This window comes from Bubalus kerabau, chromosome 15 (assembly GCF_029407905.1).
Source record: "Bubalus kerabau isolate K-KA32 ecotype Philippines breed swamp buffalo chromosome 15, PCC_UOA_SB_1v2, whole genome shotgun sequence".
NCBI lineage: Eukaryota > Metazoa > Chordata > Mammalia > Artiodactyla > Bovidae > Bubalus > Bubalus kerabau.
Genome location: NC_073638.1, coordinates 6075384 through 6095749, shown reverse-complemented (window position 1 = coordinate 6095749; position 20366 = coordinate 6075384). Strand labels below are relative to the sequence as shown.

At 38.7% G+C, this 20366-nt stretch overlaps 1 protein-coding gene across 1 annotated transcript in view; it reads right to left on the bottom strand.

Moving 5' to 3' along the window:
- Positions 1-268: 268 nt before the first annotated feature.
- MMP20 (matrix metallopeptidase 20) overlaps positions 269-20366 on the bottom strand; it is a 63032-nt gene continuing 42934 nt past the window's right edge. The window contains exons 10-11 of the mRNA XM_055547426.1: positions 1982-2085; positions 269-974 (exon numbers count right to left, since the gene is read on the bottom strand). Of these exons, the coding sequence (XP_055403401.1) occupies positions 874-974; positions 1982-2085 (205 nt within the window). The 3' untranslated portion in view covers positions 269-873. The remainder of the gene's footprint in view (positions 975-1981; positions 2086-20366) is intronic.

Genomic DNA, 20366 nt, shown 5'->3' with positions numbered 1-20366 from the left:
AGCTAGTCAGAAGAGGCCCTCTTAGAAGGGTTAAAGACAGTTTCATTGAGGGCATTTTACTTTCAGGAAGGAGGAAAAAGAGTGAATTACTATTATTTCTTCTGAGTCTGAATATTCATGATACTATCTCAAGGTTTGAGTTTTCTATAGAGTACACAGAATTTGTTATCAAAGTGTGATAGAAGCTAGTAACCATTAACTAAAGAGAAATACTGGATTGATCTTATACAACATTTTTATTGGCTTTTGTTAAAAATTATCTTGTTGTTGCAAAACGCCCATCTCTTACCTAGTATGAGAATCCATGTGAGTAGATTTGCCCATTATAACCTACTTCAAAGACCAGTGAGCACACATAGAGTTAAACAAACAAACAAACACACAAACAATGAGAAACAAAACTTATACAGTGTGTAGTCTGTGATATGGTTAAAGACGGATACATTTATATTCATCATAACAAATGTTAAGACCAAAAAGGCTTGTATAGAATTAATGTAATTTGTGTGGTAATGCTATTTCCTATTAAAAGAATTATAATACACGTCAGAAAATCCACAAACTGATCAATTTGCCTCAGTGTATTAGTGAGGAAAAAAAATGATGTGTATCCAACTGAAGAGTTGCACTATGTTGATTCTGATTTTGTGTGAAGCTGACTGTATAATAATTTCCCATTTGGTTTAAAATTCTGAATCCAAAACTGAGAAACTATTTAAAGCATAATTATTTTCAATGAATTCGAAATTACCCTTAGAAGTGAAGGCCATGGGAAGAATATGTAACCTGAGTTCCGATTTAGTCCTTAAGATCCAGTCCTCAGATCCAGCTCTCAATCATCTTCATTCTTTAGGAAAGACTAGACTTTGCTATTTAGCAACCAATCCAGGAACTAGATTTCAGCACACTAACCACATCTTCCTTCTCTGTATCATATTTGTATGCTTTGGGTCCCGAAAAGAAGTAAATGTAGCCTAAAAGAGACAAAGATGAAATTATGGTCACTGAAAAGGACTTGAAAATTTATAAATGGGATGGCCTTGCAGTTGTAACTTTTTCGAGGGGGCACCAAAGAGAAACAGGAAATGTGCCAGGGGGCAGTTGGCTAACCCTCAGCACAGCTCTCTCTGGGCCCTGGAATCTGACACCCCTAACTTGCTAGTCATCTCTCATCATTCTTTCTGCCACACCGGGGGCGCTCTGTGCTTCTCAGGCTGCTCCCATCCGGGAAATCCACCCCTGACTTTTTCTTTCCCGAGTCAAAAATCTAGCCGTTCTTTAAAACCCAGCCAAAGTCCCATCACAAAATTTATACCAACTGATGCCTGTTTTGATCTTTTCTTTCTCAGATCACCTCTTGCAATTATTGGGAAGACGACCACAACAATTCAGTACTAAATTATACTTGATTTCTAGTAATTTCATCTGCATTGGATGGAGGGGCATTTCCCAAAGAGAGTAACCATTCCATGAGGGCAGAGACCATATCTGAAGCTGCCTTTGCATTTCTCAACAGTGCCCAGCTCTGTGCTAAACACTCAAGAAGAACGTGTTGACGGACTGATTCAAAGATTCAGTTAAACTTCTTCAACCCAGTTCAATTCAACTTTCACAGCTATGTGTCAAATTTCAGAAGTTGGGTGATAGAATGGGGAAAGGCATTTATTCTCAATGGGAAGGTTGAGAATATGTACATTTTAAAGATGAAAAAGGTAATTTTGACTGGATGGCCTTTATGATGTAACTGGCTAATGGACTGAAGCTATACTTTTAAAAATTTCCATTTGTAAAGAGAGACCCATAATGGCAGACTTTTTATACTTTTTCTGGTGGTTAATCTGGTTAAATTTATAAGGGACTCAGGGCCCCCAAAAACAAGAACCAAGGACTCCCATTCGGAAATCCATTTTCAGTTATGTTAAAGCAAAGCCCAGAAATTGTTACAATTTCTACAAAGAAAGTGTTCCATGGAAACACTCACCATTTAATTCTACGGCTGCATCTATTTGGCCATTGACTCCTGAAAATTCTTCTTCAGTACTCTTTGGATAGTCTTTTTCCATTTTCCTTTTTCTTTCATCGTAACTGTAAGAAATATTATTTCATAAATAATATAAACATGAGGTATTCATTGAATGTAGAGGACATTGTGCTAGTCAGGTGTATTTAGCCAGGGTTGATTTATGATTTACTTCAGATCTCCTCTGCCTCTCTGTTTGCTGTGTCTCCCTCTCTCTCTGTTTCTCTCTCTCTCACACACATTCTGCCATTACTTTCCCAGGTTGCAGAGATTCTGTGGCCACTAGTTTGGGAGTCATTTGCTCTAAACATTTTCTTTAGCAAATTGCCAGATATGTTGGTTAGACTTAGTTATATTGTTTAGAATTATAAGATCATATTTCTATAATCAAAAATTACTGCTTTTCCATGGAAAATCTACACTTATTTTTAGTGCTTTTTTTACTATTGTAATTTCTCTCTTACCCTCCATGTGTGAATTTCCTGGCTCACCAAACAGTTGAAAGCCCTTCACGGAGGCTTTCATTAACCATTGTCATGGTTTGTCATCAGAAGTGCCAGGAAGGAGCTTTGTGCTCCGTAGAGAAGGGATTGAACAAATGACGCACGATTAATGGATAAACAAAGAAACAAATGTGTGAATGATCAGTAGATAAAGACAAGAAGTGAGAAAGTCTGGAATAACAGATATTCTGCTTTTAAAACATTCTAATTGTTTCCTAGAAAGATTATACAACTAATCAAAAAGTAGATTAGGTTTTTTTTCTGAATTCACAATTACCATGCAATGATAACTCTGAAGACTGATTAATACATCTCTTTAGTAACTCTAAATTATCCCTTGTAAAGAGATTGTGACTCATATGAACCAGTATGACTTGGATGAGCTCATGTAGGCAGAGCAGGCTCTCTTCCCTTCAAGAAGACTTCATTTAAAGTGTGAGAAAAGTCCCTTCTTCATCAGCATGGAGCTCCCAGTGGGGACATTCCCTAGGTGGACACCCTACTCATTTCCCACCAGAAGGTCAAACAGTTTCTCCCGGTGCCTGGGCCACTGGGAGTTTCCTGCAGCAGCAGAAAAACAACCGCCTTCTCCTGAAATGTGCCCCTCACATGGCTATGACTACACAGGCAGGGAACAGTGCTCATGATACTGAGCGGATCAAACCCCAGGAAGGAAGTATTCAGGTTGAAACTGACTTGTGGTTGAGATGCTTTGCTGGGTGTTGAGGAGAGAAGTGGAAGTTAACTCCTGGAAGTCCAAACTCCCTTTCCAGGACAGTCATTAGACCCTTCCAGGGGGCCGAGGGGAACCCGAGCTATGTGAGTTATACAAATAAAGATGGAAACCATTGCCACGGTTTGTCATCAGAAGTGCCAGTAAGGAGTGGGGACAGGGCATGTCTACGCTATCAGGAGGAGTGCTGCAAGGTGTCAGGACTGTAGTGAGGGAACGAGTGGAGGAAAAGGACAGCTGGGCATATTGCCTCGCCAGGGCTTGGATTTCTCTTGTTCGCTTTGTTCCAGTGTTTGAAATCTAGAGTCCCTGGTTTAAAGTGGGAGTGTGGCTGTTTACATATTAACCAGTGCTTACTAGGTTCTCTTCTCTCACTTCCCTGAAACAGTTGAATTGAGGAAACGGATGCTATGACTGGAGGTAATGAGGAGGGTAATTCTAATGCTTAAAATATTTGGGGCGAGGGATGAAAAAGGAAGAACAAAGTGACCGAAAGGTGTTGGCATGTCTGTAGACATACAGAGAGATGTGGTGGGGGATACCAGGTAATATGACATTTTGAATTCTTTGTTTAATGTCGATCCCTAAGCTCAGGGAAAAATAGCAAAATGCCTTTCATATCCTCCTCCTCTTTCGTCTGTCCTGAATAAAGGATTAGAGGGTGAGCTATTATAATTAGAGCTATGCCTTACCTTTGTGTGCATTAAACATTTATGAGTGATTTTAAGAACTTCATCACCATTTACATCATTTTACAGCAAAATGTGTTCTCAGTTCCAAACAAATGACTGGCCAAAGAATATCTGTAGGGAAACCTATTACAAATTGATATCTGCTCATACTGAGAAATCTGGAAAGTATGAAAGGAGAGAGTGAAGATCTTTTCTTGAGAATAGAAAAACCATTTAAATAGTATGGAATAAGTTTTCAAGAAAATGATGACTATTAATCCAACAACAAAAAAATAGAAAAATCCAGTAGATTTGAAAAAGTGGTTTTTCTTTCTTTTAATGTGTGTGCTTAGTTTGCTAAGGGCAGGGGTGACATCTAAAATCTTATATATCTATCTGTTCAGAAGATAATGGAGTTAATAATATTATATGTAAATATAATTTCAGCAGAAATTTTGGACAAGCAATATCCAGCTGAGAATTTTAATTTTCAATTACATTTATAAAAACATAGGCAAAAATTTTGGCAAACCTGTGAAATCACTTTTCTTTTTTTTATCCCTTCTACTACTTAGGTATTTAATAGTTCCTCTCCCTTTCTGCCAACTGTGTCTCTGCCCTCTTGCCCCTTACCCTATAACTGCTTTTCAAAGAGTATCTTTTTAAAGAGTATCAATAAAATCTATGTCAAAGTATCAGTCTGACACATAAATCATGTGGTCCTCGGATGTTGGAGTGGGTAACCATTTCCTTCTCCAGGGGATCTTCCTGACTCAAGGATTGAACTCTGAAATGCAGGTGGGTTCTTTACCATCCAGGGCCAGAGCAATTAGGGAAGCCCACATTTTAAGATTAACTGATAACATATATATTTCATCTGGACCTCTTACATAGACACTGTGTAGATGGCCTTATGCAGTTAACATAGGGTTAAACTACTTCTCATTTTACCAAATAAGAACATTACCATTAACCATCAAAATAATAATTATCACCTATTTTCATCATCATTTCATAAAAAAAGAAACTTTAATACTAAAAAAGGCAGAAAGAACATAACCTCAGAAGAAAAGATGGTTCTTGCCAATAATACTGACCCAGATCACATCCTCCTATGTCTTTATTGTGCTATTTTTATTTTTCTGTGGACTAATGAAAACTTTGTGATGATCTATGCCTTGGTTTTTGGACAGGAATCTGAGGATTTCACTTCCCTGGTAGCTCAGTTGGTAAGGAATCCGCCTGCAACGGAGGAGACCCCAGGTGGATTCCTGGGTTGGGAAGATTCCCTGGAGAGAGGATAGGCTACCCACTCTAGTGTTCTTGGGCTTCCCTTGTGGCTCAAGTGGTAACGAATCTGCCTGCAATGCAGGAGACCTGGGTTTGATCCCTGGGTTGGGAAGATCCCCTGGAGGAGGGAACGGCTACCCACTCCAGTATTCTGGCCTGGAGAATTCCATGGATCGTATAGTCCATGGCATTGCAAAGAGTCAGACACAACTGAGTGACTTTCACTTTCACTTCGAGGGTTTCTGTTATAGAGCAGAGAGCACAGTCGATGGCACAGTCAGGGTTTGAGTTCTGATTCTGTTATGTGCTGGCTCTGTGATCAGGAGAAAGTGTTCTGAGCCCTGGTTTCTTTATCTGGAATATAGTGGCCATGAGGATGAGAGAAATCACACACACACACACACATACACACACAGGCACATATGCACACAGAAACGTGCCTGGCACATGTAGAAATCAAGGGCTGGCCCAAGTTATCTGATATTTATTTTGGCCCCAAGAGGGCTTCCCTTGTGGCTCAGCCAGTAAAGAATCTGCCTGCAATGTGGGAGACCTGGGTTCGATCCCTGGGTTGGGAAGATCCCCTGGAGGAGGGAACAGCTACCCACTCCAGTATTCTGGCCTGGAGAATTTCATGGACTGTATAATCCATGGAGTCACAAAGAGTTGGACAGGACTGAGTGACTTTCACTTCACTTGGTCCCAGGAGCCACTAACTGGCTGGCTAGTATGAAGTTGAGTGAATGTGTGATTTTGTCTGCGATCCTGAGTCATCAAAGAGTTTAGTGTTTACCTAATTTTTTAAACACACTTCATTGGGATAACATTTTGCAGTAGTAGGCAAAGTTGAGGAAAAAAAGAAAGGAGGACTAGAAAATATTGGAGGTAGTCCATAGACCTCAGCAAAAATGAGGTTAGAAGGTCTACTGTTAACAGTATACTGAGGATTTTACTGAGGATTAAAGAAAATAAAATTATATGACAGGATGAGAATTATGGGTATGGTTATTTTAATTGACAGTAAATAAATAGATGGTGAAGAGAATGAAAAGTTACTACACATGGTAGATGGAAAGGACTTCTGGATCTGGACTCAGAGGGCATAAAATATAGCCTTGGATGGACTACTTTTAACTGTGTGGCCTTGACTTAATCACTTGATCTCTTAGATGTAATATTTTTAACTGTGAAATGAAGATAACAATACCTACTTCTCAAGATGGTTGAGGAGGCAGATGGGAAAATGAGAGGAAAAAAAAGAAAATAGTTTGAGTTCTAACGCATAATAAACCATCAATATTTGAATACTAAGAAAGTATTTATTGTAAATATACTATATACTATGTGTGTGCTAAGTTGCTTCAGTTGTGTCCACCTCTGTGCGACCCTATAGACTGTAGCCTGCCAGGCTCCTCTGTCCATGGGATTCTCCAGGCAAGAATACTGGGGTGGGTTGCCGTTTCCTCCTCCAGGGAATCGTCCCAATCCAGGGATTGATTCCACGTCTTTTACATCTGCCTGCTTTGGCAGGTGGATTCTTTACCACTAGCACCACCTGTATACTAGATACCTGGTAAAAGCATTGCACACATTTTCTCACCAAATACCAGCTAAAAACGATTGCCCAGTAACTATGTTTATTTCCTTTGAGAGTATTTGTTTCATTTAACACTGATCAATGAATATAGGAATTAAACGAATCATTACTGACAGTTAAACTTTACTAGCAATATTGTTTAACTGCAATATTGTAGGGCTGTAGATATCTGATATGCTTTTTCATATATATTATCTTACTCTCCGTGTTTGTAATCTAAGGATTTAGGGAGTATTTTGGTAAAGTACCTGCAAATTGTTTAACTTTTGACCGAGAACTTAGATTTGTTAGAAATTTCTAGCGTTTTCATTGTGATGATTTCTAACTTGTGTCAACGGCAAAATTTAACAGCATTCTGTCTTCTTTGAACTACTGAATCGGGAGTTCAGTATGGTAAACAATGCTTAAAGAAAATGTGAGAAAGGATGGCAGACGCAGGAATTTACTGTTAAGTATGTAAGATACTGTCTTCCCAGGTGGTGCTAGTGGTAAAGAACTCACCTAACAATGCAGGAGACATAAGAGACTTGGGTTCCATCCCTGGATCGGGAAGATCCCCTGGAGGAGGGCATGGCAACCCACTCCAGTATTCTTGCCTGGAGAATTTTACAGACAGAGGAGCCTGGTGGGCTACAGTCCATAGGCTTGCAAAGAGTTGGACACGACTGAAGCAACTTAGCATGCACACATGTATTTATGGTACATGTTTCAGGAAGTTTCTTCAAGGAGACCTTTCTAGTGAAATCTAGTGGAATTTCTAGTGAAATTCCCTTTGAAGTTAAGCCACTTCTAGCCAGGAATCACATGGTTCTCATGGAGGAAGGGATCTTTGTGGTCTAAACTAGAGAGGGTAGGGGGGTAAATGGTCAGGAATGAAGAGAAGGGAGAAGAGTAAGAACCGGCTATGCACCATCCTAGATGAGGTGCATTCCCATGAGGAAAGTGGCTATGAGAAAATTCTGGAACAAAGAATTAGTAATAATGTTGAAAAGTACTGATGATCTCAATTACTACCTGATTGATGAAATGCAAATTTATATCCAGCCTGAATTCTCTAAATTCAAGACCTGTATGTCCAACTCCCTTCCAGACATTTCCATTCTTTGATCTTACCAGCATGTCAAACTACATAAGTACAAACTGGAATTTCTGTTCATTCTTTTAATTTTGCTTTACTTCTTAATTTTATTCTTTCCCTATTGAATGACCTTAGCATCCTTGTCAAAAAGCAACTGAACATAGATACATGGACTGTCAATTTTATCTATTTCCATTTATCTATATGTCTGTTTTCATTATTAGTATCACATTGTCTTGATTAATGCTGCTTTCTGGTAAATTTTGAGATTAGGAAGTCTGAATTATCCAGCTTTGTTTCTCTTTTTCAAAGTATTTTGGCTATTCTGGGTTTTTTGATTTTCCAAATAGATTTTAAGATCAGCTTCTCAATTTCCAAGAAGAAATCAGTGGTATTCTGGTTGGGACTGTGTGGAGTCTATAGATCTGTTGGGGGAGCACTGCCATTAGGGCTCTGAGCCATGAACATAAGATATCTTTTCATTTAGATCTTGTTTAATTTCTTCTGACAGTGTTTTGTAGTTTTCAGATGACAAGTTTCCCATTTATTCTGTTAAAATTTATTTCTAAGTGTATTTTTCTTCTTGATGCTATGGAATTACTTTCTTAATTCATTTTTGCATTGTTCATTGAAGTATCTAGAAATACATTAGATTTTTTCATATTGAATGTATCTACAAATTTGTGGACTCATTTATTAGTTCTAACAGTTTTTTTTCTTTTGAGGTTCCTTAGGCTTTTCTATGTAAAAGATTATATGACATAGAAATACAAATAGTTTTACTTTCTTTCCCATCTTCTGTTATCATTCTTTTTTAAATATCATTCATTCTTGCTTAATTGCCCCGACTAAAGCCTCCAGTAAAATGTCGAATAGAAGTGGTAAGAATAAAAATTTTTGTCTTGTTCCTGATTTTAGAGGGAAAGCATCCGATCTTTCAACACTGAGAATGATATCAGCTGTGGGTATTCATAGATGCCTTCTATCAGAGTGAAAAAGTTTCTCTCTATTCCTTGTTTGTTGAATGTTTTTTTTATAATGCAACAGTGTTTGATTTTGTCAAATGATTTTTCTACATCTATTAAGGTGATCTTATGGTTTTTAATTTTTAACTCTATTGATATAGTGTATTATATTAATTGATATAATTAATCAATTATAGATGTTATTATAGAAGAACAGATGTTAAACCAATCTTGCATTCTTGGGGAAAAATTCCCAGCTGGTCATGGTGTATAATTCTTTTTTATACGTTTCTGGATTTGGATTGGTAGTATTTTTGGAGGATTTTTGCATCCATATTCATAATAGATATAGGTCTGAAGTTTTATTCTGGTTTTCATATAAGGGCAATACTGGCCTCATACAATTAGTTGGGAAGTATTCCTTTCTCTTCTACTTTCTGGAGGAGTTTGTTAAAAATGGGCAATAATTTTCTTTAAATGTTTTGATAGAATTCACCAGGAAACATGTAGGCCTGTGTTTTTATTTGTGGATAATTTTTATACTATGAATTAAACCTCCTCATTTGTTATAGGTCTATTCAGAATGTCTATTTCTTCGTGACTCACTTTTTTTTTTTATCACTTTGTATTTTTCTAGGAATTTGTCTATTCATCTAAACTTTCTAATTTATTGGCACACAATTGTTCATTCTTTTATAGTCCATTTTATTTCTGTAAAGTTGTGTTCACTCTTTCATTTCTGATTTTAGTAATTTTGGTTTTCTCTTTTGTACAAGATTAATTTAGTGAGAAGTTTATAAATTTTTTTTTTACCTTTTCAAAGAAACACATTTAGCTTTGCTGATTTTCTCAAATTGTTTATTCTCTACTTCATTTTCACTGTTATCTTTATTATTTCCTTTTTCTTGCTTGTTAGAATTAATTTGCTCTTTTTTCCAGTGTCTTAAGTGGAGAGTTAGGTTATTGATTTGAATTTTTTCTTTTTTCTTTTAATATGGATATTTACAGCTAGAAGTTTCCCTTTGAGCACTGCTTTAACTGCGTCAACATAGGTTGTGCTTTAATATTCATTCATCGTTAAGTCTTTTCTAATTTCTCTTGTGATATCTTCTTCATCCCATTGGTTGTTGAAGAGTGTGATATATAATTTCTATTTATTTGTAAATTTTCCAGTTTTCTTCCAGGTATTTGTTTCTAGCTCAATTCCATTGTAATCAGAAGAGATATTTTGTATGATTTCAATGATTTTAAATTTATTGAGGCTTCTCTTGTGGCCTAACTTTTTATCTATCCTGGACAATGTTCCACATGTACTTAAGTAGAATCTGTAGCCTTCTTTGACTGAATGAAGTGTTCCATAGATATCTATTAGGTCTAGGTGGCTTCTTATAGTGCTGTTCAAATCTTCCTTTCCTAACTGATCTTGTTTTCCAGTTGTTCTGTCCATTATTGAAAGTGAAGAATTGAAGTCTCCAACTATGATTATTTCACATGTTGTTTTCTCTCTTCATTTTTGTCAGTTTCTTTACTTCATGCATTTTGAGGCCCTACTGTTAGGTTCTTTTAGTTTTGGTAGAGTAATCTGTCTTTCACTATAAATTGTCCCTGTCTATTCCTAGTAATACTTTTATTTTAAAAGTATTGTTTTGATACTTCTTGTTGCCTGATATCATAGCTACCCTGGCTTTCTTATGGCCATGGTTAGCATGATATCTATATATATATATATATATATTTTTTTTTTTTTCCCCCATCCTTTTAACTTTCAGTCCATTTGTATCTTTGAGTACACAGTGGCATCTTGCTTTTTAATCGAGTATGACAGCCTTTGTAATTTGATTAAATTGCTTAATCTATTCACATTTAATATTACTGATATAACTGGATTTATATACTTCTGTTTTCTATATACCCCACATCTTTTTTAGTTCTTTTTCCCTCCTTATGCTTTCTTTTGCATTAGTTACAAATTTCCAATGCACCATTTAAATTTCTATTTTTTCACTTCACTTAATAGAGTTGTTTTCTTAGTAGTTGCTATAAAGCATACCATATACATATTTTAACTTACCATGCTCTGCTTTCTTCAGAAAGAAACAAATCTTTCTATATGTTATAGGCCCAACAATATAATTATACATATATATATGTATGATTTTATACAGTTAATTTAAAAATTAGAGCAAACATACATTTATACTACCTATTATAATTTCATAATTGCACTTACTGGCGTTCTTTTTTTTAATGTGTTTTCAAGTTTTCAAATTACTGTCTGGGTTTACTTGCTTGAAGAATTTTCTTTACTACTTTTTGTAAGGAAGATGATAGTGATAAATTTTCTGTTTTTGTTTATTTGGGAATGTCTTCATTTTGCCTTCATCTTTTAAAGATAGCTTTGCAGAATATAGGATTCTTGGTTGAGCATTTTTTCCTTAAGCACTCTGAAGATGTTTCCCACTACTTTCTGGCTTAACTGGTTTGACTGCTTTTCAGTCTTGTTCCCGCTCTAATACAGCTGCACTGCTTCCAGAGTGATATAACAAAAACCTTAATGACTTACTTCCCTGTTTAAGACCTTTATAGATATCCTTATTTTCTCTAAATTAGCACTGATCTCCTAGAATGGCACAGGCCCTTCCTGATCTCCATCCTTGGGCCACATCTCTCATCCCAGCCCATGTTCTGATCATACTGAACTACTTGAGGTTTTCCTCCTATACACAAGCTGTTTTCATGCATCGGTGCCTTTGCTTCAACTGCTCTCTCTGCCTGGAAGATACCCTGCCCATCCTGTTTGGGAAACTCCTACTCAACTCTCAAAATGAAGCTCAGTCATTGCTTCCTCTAAAAACTCTTTCTGGACAATTTTGCTAGAATTGGCCATTTCCTTTTGGTTTTGCCCCACTGAACCCTGTGCAGTCTTCCATGAGGCCACTTGTGGCATCTGGGTTGCTTTTAATTAGTTATCTATACATTTACTTTCAACTGTACAACTTGCTGAGGGCATTAATAACACCCAATATGAATTGAGTCCTTACAATAAGACAGGAATTTAACATTTTTCTCATTGATTTCCACAACTCAATGAAGTAGATACTATTTCTGCATCCAGAAATGATCCAACAGAAAGATGATCCAACATGCCAGAGCTGAGATGAACACTGTCTATTCCTGTCTACACTCTTAAACAGCAAACTTTGTGCCTTGTCATGAGTGTCAAGGTCTTAGTACACAGCTTGACATGTAATCATGACCAATAAGGGCATGAATGCAGTAGTTTGGTAATACATTAAAAAAAAAAAGATTAAAAAACAAGATTTTGAAATCTACCCATCTTTCTTATTTTTGTTACTATTATTTATTTCCTTATTTTGATTAACTATAAAATCTTTAAATAAACAGATCCAGTTTCAGCATTCTTGAGGGATCCAGGAAGGAAAGAATCTGGAAGACTGTATCCTACTTTGGGCTTCCCTGATAGCTCAGTTGGTAAAGAATCCACCTGCAATGCAGGAGACCCTGGTTGGATTCCTGGGTCGGGAAGATCCTCTGGAGAAGGGACAGGCTACACATGCCAGTATTCTTGGGGTTCCCTTGTGGCTCAGCTGGTAAAGAATCTGCCTGGGTTCAGTTCCTGGGTTGGGAAGATTCCCTGGAGAAGGGAAAGGCTACCCACTCCAGTATTCTGGCCTAGAGAATTCCATGGACTGTATAGTCCAAGGGGTCGCAAAGAGTCAGACATGACTGAGTGTCAATCATGCCTCTAGTCTACCTGTTAGAAAGAATGATTTAGGAGTGGAAAAGGGCTTGTACCTAAACATTTGTAAGTCATTTTACACAAATTTTAGAAACCACCGACAGAAGCAGAAGATATTAAGAAGAGGTGGCAAGAATACACAGAAGAACTGTACAAAAAAGTTCTTCATGACCCAGATAATCATGATGGTGTGATCACTCACACTTACCTAGAGTCAGACCTCCTAGAATGTGAAGTCAAGTGGGCCTTAGGAAGCATCACTATGAACAAAGCTAGTGGAGGTGATGGAATTCCAGTTGAGCTATTTCAAGTCCTAAAAGATGATGCTGAGAAAGTGCTGTACTCAATATGCCAGCAAATTTGGAAAACTCAGCAGTGGCCACAGGACTGGAAAAGGTCAGTTTTCATTCCAATCCCAAAGAGAGGCAATGCCAAAGAATGCTTAAACTACCGCACAATTGCACTCATCTCACACGCTAGTAAAGTAATGCTCACAGTTCTCCAAGACAGGCTTCAGCAATATGTGAATCGTGAACTTCCAGATGTTCAAGCTGGTTTTAGAAAAGGCAGAGGAACCAGAGATCAAATTGCCAACATCCGCTGGATCATCGAAAAAACAAGAGAGTTCCAGAAAAACATCTATTTCTGCTTTATTGACTATGCCAAAGCCTTTGACTATGTGGATCACGATAATCATACTGAACTACTTGAGGTTTTCCTCCTATACACAGGCTGTTTTCATGCATCGGTGCCTTTGCTTCAACTGCTCTCTCTGCCTGGAAGATACCCTGCCCATCCTGTCTGGGAAACTCCTACTCAACTCTCAAAATGAAGCTCAGTCATTGCTTCCTCTAAAAATTCTTTCTGGAAAATTTTGCTAGAATTGGCCATTTCCTTTTGGTTTTGCCAAATTTTCTGGAAAATTCTGAAGGAGATGGGAACACCAGACCACCTGACCTGCCTCCTGAGAAACCTGTATGCAGGTCAGTAAGCAACAGTTAGAACTGGACATGGAACAACAGACTGGTTCCAAATAGGAAAAGCAGTATGTCAAGCTGTATATTGTCACCCTGCTTATTTAACTTATATGAAGAGTAGATCATGAGAAATGCTGGGCTGGAAGAAGCACAAGCTGGAATCAGGATTGCTGGGAGAAATATCAATAACCTCAGATATGCAGATGACACCACCCTTATGGCAGAAAGTGAAGAGGAACTAAAAAGCCTCTTGATGAAAGTGAAAGAGGAGAGTGAAAAAGTTGGCTTAAAGCTCAACATTCAGAAAACGAAGATCATGGCATACCAGTCCCATCACTTCATGGGAAATAGATGGGGAAACAGTGGAAACAGTGTCAGACTTTATTTTTGGGGGGCTTCAAAAGCACTGCAGATGGTGACTGCAGCCATGAAATTAAAAGACGCTTACTCCTTGGAATGAAAGTTATGATCGACCTAGATAGCATATTCAAAAGCAGAGACATTACTTTGTCAACAAAGGTCCATCTAGTCAAGGCTATGGTTTTTCCAGTAGTCATGTATGGATGTGAGAGTTGGACTATAAAGAAAGCTGAGCACCAAAGAATTGATACTTTTGAACTGTGGTGTTGGAGAAGACTCTTGAGAGTCCCTTGGACGGCAAGGAGATCCAACCAGTCCATCCTAAAGGAGATCAGTCCTGGGTGTTCACTGGAAGGACTGATGTTGAAGCTGAAACTCCAATACTTTGGCCACCTGATGGGAAGAGCTGACTCATTTGAAAAGACGGTGATGCTGGGAAAGATTGAGGGCAGGAAGAGAAGGGGACGACAGAGGATGAGATGGTTTGATGGCATCATCGACTCAATGAACATGGGTTTGGTAAACTCCGGGAGTTGGTGATGGACAGGGAGGCCTGGCATGCTGCGGTTTATGGGGTTGCATAGAATTGGACACAACTGAGTGAACTGAACTGACCATCTCAAAGCATGGTGGAGTTGATGGCACCCCCCTTCTCCCAGAGTCCTCAGGAGCTCCTTGGTGTAATCACTGCTCTGGTGCTAGTAAGCAGGGAGAATACTTACAGGGAGAAATTATCCAGAGGTGGTAGAAGTAATGTAAAGAAAGAAACTGGATGGATAACTGAGGCTGTCTAGAAATAGGAATGGAGAAGGCAATGGCAACCCACTCCAGTACTCTTGCTTGGAAAATCCCAGGGATGGGGGAGCCTGGTGGACTGCCGTCTATGTGATTGCACAGAGTCAGACACGACTGAAGCGACTTAGCAGCAGCAGCAGTAGCAGCAGAAATAGGAAAGGAAGGAATAAAAGCAGACAGATGAATGGGGAAGTAGCCCTTGTTAGTACAGTTTACCCGATGTGTCATTTGGTGGGGCAGCATGTGCTGGCATCAGCCTGGCAGAGCCCCATGTAGGTTTCACTTTGTAGTTCTATGGTCTGCTCCTCTGTAAATTACTATTACACTGATACGAGGGTTCTCACTCTTAGGTGGTGGTGGTGGTTTAGTCACTAAGTTGTGTCCCACTCTCGCAACTTCAAGAATCGTAGCCCACAAGGCTCCTTTGCCCATGGGATTCTCCAGGCAAGAATACTAGAATGGGTTGCCATTTCCTTCTCCAGGGGATCTTCCCAACCCAGGGACTGAACCCCAGTCTTCTACACTGCAGGCAGTCTCCTGCATTACAGGTGTTCTCATGCATTTCAGGCAGATTCTTTACCCTTAGCCCCCAGGGAAGTCCCCTTACTCTTAGAGCCTGAATCAACTTGGCCCAACCCAACACTCAATCCTCAGTGCAGGAAGCTATTCAGTAGTTTTTTTAATGGCACTTCATTCACTAAAACGGGTCCCAGCCCTAGGGGTTCATGGAGAATTTCCCTGACAACAAGCATATCTAGAGCCTTTTCTTCCATTGGCACAGTATTTTACCACAGACTGAACTAGTATGAGGACCAAAGAAGACCCTGAGGGATGACCACGGAGAGTAAATCCTAACACACTGTCCAGGGGTATCTATATAGTAAAATTATTGGTGTGTAACTTGAGGCTTTGGTATTTTTAGATGTGTCCATGTGCTTTACCTATAGAACTTCATTGCCCCCTTTCTCTTTCTTTCCAGTCCAACGCCTTCCTATTTAGCATAGGATGTAATGACTGAGGCACCACTGGCCATCTGGAATCCTGTGGCAATCATAAGAGTGGAAGCTACCTGTTAATACTTGGGCAAAATGTCAGAAGGAACTTGGGACCCTAATGGCCATGGACACATCTTACCAGCTCTAAATCCATAAAACTTCAGACATCTCACATATATGAGAAAAAAAAAACCCTTGTGGTATTTAAGCCACAATTATTACTGGGTCTCTCTAGCCGCTGAACATAATTTCTATCTGATATAGGGCTTTATAGACTGTAAGATGGCATACACATGAGGCCCTATTGAGGAAAACGTGTCAAACACAGGGGGGCAGTTATTAATAAAAATCATACATTAGCTTTTCCTGAACTTCTGAGCTGGAGGTCAAGGTTATTTGTCATATTCCTTATTGTGAAAAACAGTGTGTGTGTTAGAGAGTGTAAAATAGAAGACTCTCATTGCTGAAAGTACCGTATCTGCCTTGCCAGAAGCAGAAATTTCAGTGCAATGTCAAGGCACTTGAGTGTTTAAAAAGAAAATTCCCTTTGATGAACTCTTTGACTGGATTGCTATTTATAAGAATATTTAGGTTTAAGCAATCACTTGTTAATTATCACAACATTTAAAAAAATTATTTGTTAATTACCATATAAGCTCAAACAGGAGATGGCAAGAGTGAACATCAACATTTTAGGAATCAGTGACCTAAAATGGACTGGAATGGGTGAATTTAATTCAGGTGACCATTGTATCTACTGTGGGCAAGACCCTTAGAAGAAATGTAGTAGCCCTCATAGTCAACAAAAGAATCTGAAATGCAGTACTTGGATGCAATCTCAAAAATGACAGAATGATCTGTGTGTGTTTCCAAGACAAACCATTCAATATCACAGTAATCCAAGTCTATGCCCCAACCAGTAACGCTGAAGAAGCTGAAGTTGAATGGTTTTATGAAGACCTTCTAGAACTGAAAAAAGATGTCCTTTTCATCACAGGGGACTGGAATGCAAAAGTATCAAGTCAAGATATACCTGGAGTAACAGGCAAGTTTGGCCTTGCAGTCTAAAATGAAGCATGGCAAAAGCTAACAGAATTCTGCCAAGAGAACACACTGGCCATAGCAAACACCCCTTCCAACAACACAAGAGATGACTCTACACAAGGACATCACCAGATGGTCAATACCAAAATCAGATTGATTATATTCTTTGCAGCTGAAGATGGAGAACCTCTATAGAGTCAGCAAAAACAGGACCAGGAGCTGACTGTGGCTCAGATCATGAACTCCTTATTGCCAAATTCAGACTAAAATTGAAAAAAGAAGGGAAAACCATTAGACCATTCAGGTATGACCTAAATCAAATCACTTACAGCTATACAGTGGAAGTGACAAATAGATTCAAGGGATTAGATCTGATAGACAGAATGCTTGAAGGATGATGGATGGAGGTTCGTGACATTGTACAGGAGGCAGTGATCAAGGCCAACCCCAAGAAAAAGAAATGCAAAAAGGCAAAATGGTTGTCTGAGGAGGCCTTACAAATAGCTGAGAAAAGAAGCTGAAGGCAAAGGAGAAAAGGAAAGATATATCCATCTGAATGGAGTTCCAAAGAACAGCAAGGAGAGATAAGAGAACCTTCCTCAGTGATCATTGCAAAGAAATAGAGGAACACAATAGAATGGGAAAGACTAGAGATCTATTCAGGAAGATTAGAGATACTAAGGGAATATTTCAGGCAAAGATGGGCACACAAAAAAGCACAGAAACTGTATGGACCTAACAGAAGCAGAAGATATTAAGAGGTGGCAAGAATACACAGAAAAACTGTACAAAAAAGATCGTAATGATCCAGATAACCATGATGGTGTGATCACTCACCTAGGGCCAGACATCCTGGAATGTGAAGTCAAGTGGGCCTTAGGAAGCAGCACTACGAACAAAGCTAGTGGAGGTGATGGAATTCCAAATGAGCTATTTCATATCCTAAAAGATGATGCTGTTAAAGTGCTGCACTCAATATGCCAGCAAATTTGGAAATTTCCAGGACTGGAAAAGGTCAGTTTTCATTCCAATCCCAAAGAAAGACAATGCCAAAAATATTCAAACTACCACAAAATTGCACTCATCTCACAGGCTAGCAAAATAATACTCAAAATTCTCCAAGCCAGGCTTCAACAGTACATGAACCAAGAATTTCCAGATGTTCAAGCTGGATTTAGAAAAGGCAGAGGAATCAGAGATCAAATTGCCAGCATCTGTTGGATCATCAAAAAAGCAAGAGACTTCCAGAAAAACATCTACTTCTGCTTCATTGACTATGCTAAAGCCTTTGATGGTGTGGGTCACAATAATCTGTGGAAAATTCTTAAGGAGATGGGAATACCAGACCACCTGACCTGTCTCCTGAGAAACCAGTATGCAGGTCAAGAAGCAATAGTTAGAACTGGACATGGAAAAACAGACTGGTTCCAAATTGAGAAGGGTGTATGTCAAAGCTGCATATTGTCGCCCTGCTTATTGAACTTATATGCAGAGTACATCATGAGAAATGCTCGGCTGGATGAAGCACAAGCTGGAATCAAGATTGCAGGGAGAAATATCAATAATCTCAGATATGCAGATGAAACCACCCTTATGGCAGAAAGCGAAGAAGAACTAAAGAGCCTTTGATGAAGGTGAAAGAGGAGAGTGAAAAAGCTGGCTTAAAACTCAGCTTTCAAAAAACAAAGATCATTGCATCTGGTCCTATCATTTCGTGGCAAATAGATGGGGAAACAATGGAAACAGTGACATACTTTATTTTCTTGGGCTCCAAAAATCATTGCAGATGGTGACTGCAGCCATGAAATTAAAAGACACTTGCTCCTTGGAAGAAAAGTTATGACCAACCTAGACAGCATATTAAGAAGCAGAGGCACTACTTTGCCAGAAAAGGTCTGTCTAGTCAAAGCTATGGTTTTTCCAGTAGTCATGTATGGATGAGAGAGTTGGACTCTCAATATGGATGTGAGAGTTTTTCCAGTTGGTCATGTATGGATGTGAGAATTGGACTAAGACTATAAAGAAAGCTGAGTGCAGAAGAATTGATGCTTTTGAACTGTGGTGTTGGAGAACTGTGGACTCTTGAGAGTCCCTTGGACTGTGAGGAGATCCAACCAGTCCATCCTAAAGGAAATCAGTCCTGAATATTCATGGGAAGGACTGATGCTGAAGGAGAAGCTCCAATAATTTGGCCACCTGATGTGAAGAGCTGACTCATTTGAAGAGACCCTGATGCTGGGAAAGATTGAAGGCAGGAGGAGAAGGGAATGACATAGCATGAGATGGTTGGATGGCATCACCGACTCGACAGACGTGAGTTTGAGTAGTTCCGGGAGTTGGTGATGGACAGGGAAGTGTAGTGTGCTGCAGTCCATGGGGTTGCAAAGAGTTGGACATGACCGAGGGACTGAACAACAACAGCTATGTAAGTTCCTTTTATTTACTACTAAACAGTTACTCTTTTTGAGCACCTGCAATATGTCAGGCAGTGTATTAGGTAGCTACATCCATTATATCACTTAATAGCCTCAGTAACCCAGGGAGGTTAATATCAAAAGTGGCAACTGTGGTTTCTTTTCCTTTCTGGCAAAATGAGCTCTTTAATATTTGCATTAATGTCCTAGGCCAACTTCAAATGAATTTGCTTTATCTAGATTGCCAAAGACTTTTCCTTAATAGATCCTCACAGAGGTTCAATGTAAAGTTTCAATATTATTTCCTCGGGTGTTATTAGCCATCATTAATATTAGAAATCCTCTCCTTCCCATTCCTTAATTTACAGAGAATTAAAAACCTTTCACCAAGCTGCTCATGTTAGCTGCTAAGCCTCAGTCCTGCTTGGTTGGAAGTATGTGTTTGACTTTGGGTTCTAGTGGGTGGTAGATTAGTCCAAAGACTAGAACCAAAGTTCTAGGCAATGAATGGATAATAGAAATTATGAGAGTGGATAAATCCCCCCAGGGAGAATCAAGCTGTGAACAGACTTTGATAAGTTAAATGGGTAATCACAACTCACACTCTTACATGTCAGCTTGTACACTCCATCTCTGGTTGCCATTCTCTGAAAACCTAAAATGGGAGTTGAGTTTCTCAATATATATCTCCCTGTAGGTCAGCATGGTAATGACAGCCACCTTATCTTGAAGAAAAACTTTGGAGAACACGCCCAGCAGATACTAGGGACTTAATAAGTGAACAACTATTCCTATTGTATACAGGAAGTTCTGAAAGAAAATTAGCTGGCTTAGTGGCTTAAACATTAGACTGGAAATGTCAACTCAAGACAACACAAGACACTTTGAGCAATGCTTCTAAGGCTCTCAGTGACTCAGAAGAGTCAGGAGGGCCCACGTTTGACATTCATTTTTATGAAATAAAATTTCCTGAAGTATATCTGTACTTCTATTAGATTACATTCTCAGCTCTAAACTGAAGAAGTAGAGGAAGATGACAGATATTTATTTATAAATTTATTATATGCCACAGATATGGTTATTAAAAATAGGTACTATAAAATAAAATGAAACCCTTGGACAAAAGCTGAGCTGTTTTCCACTGCCAACAAGGTACTAACATAG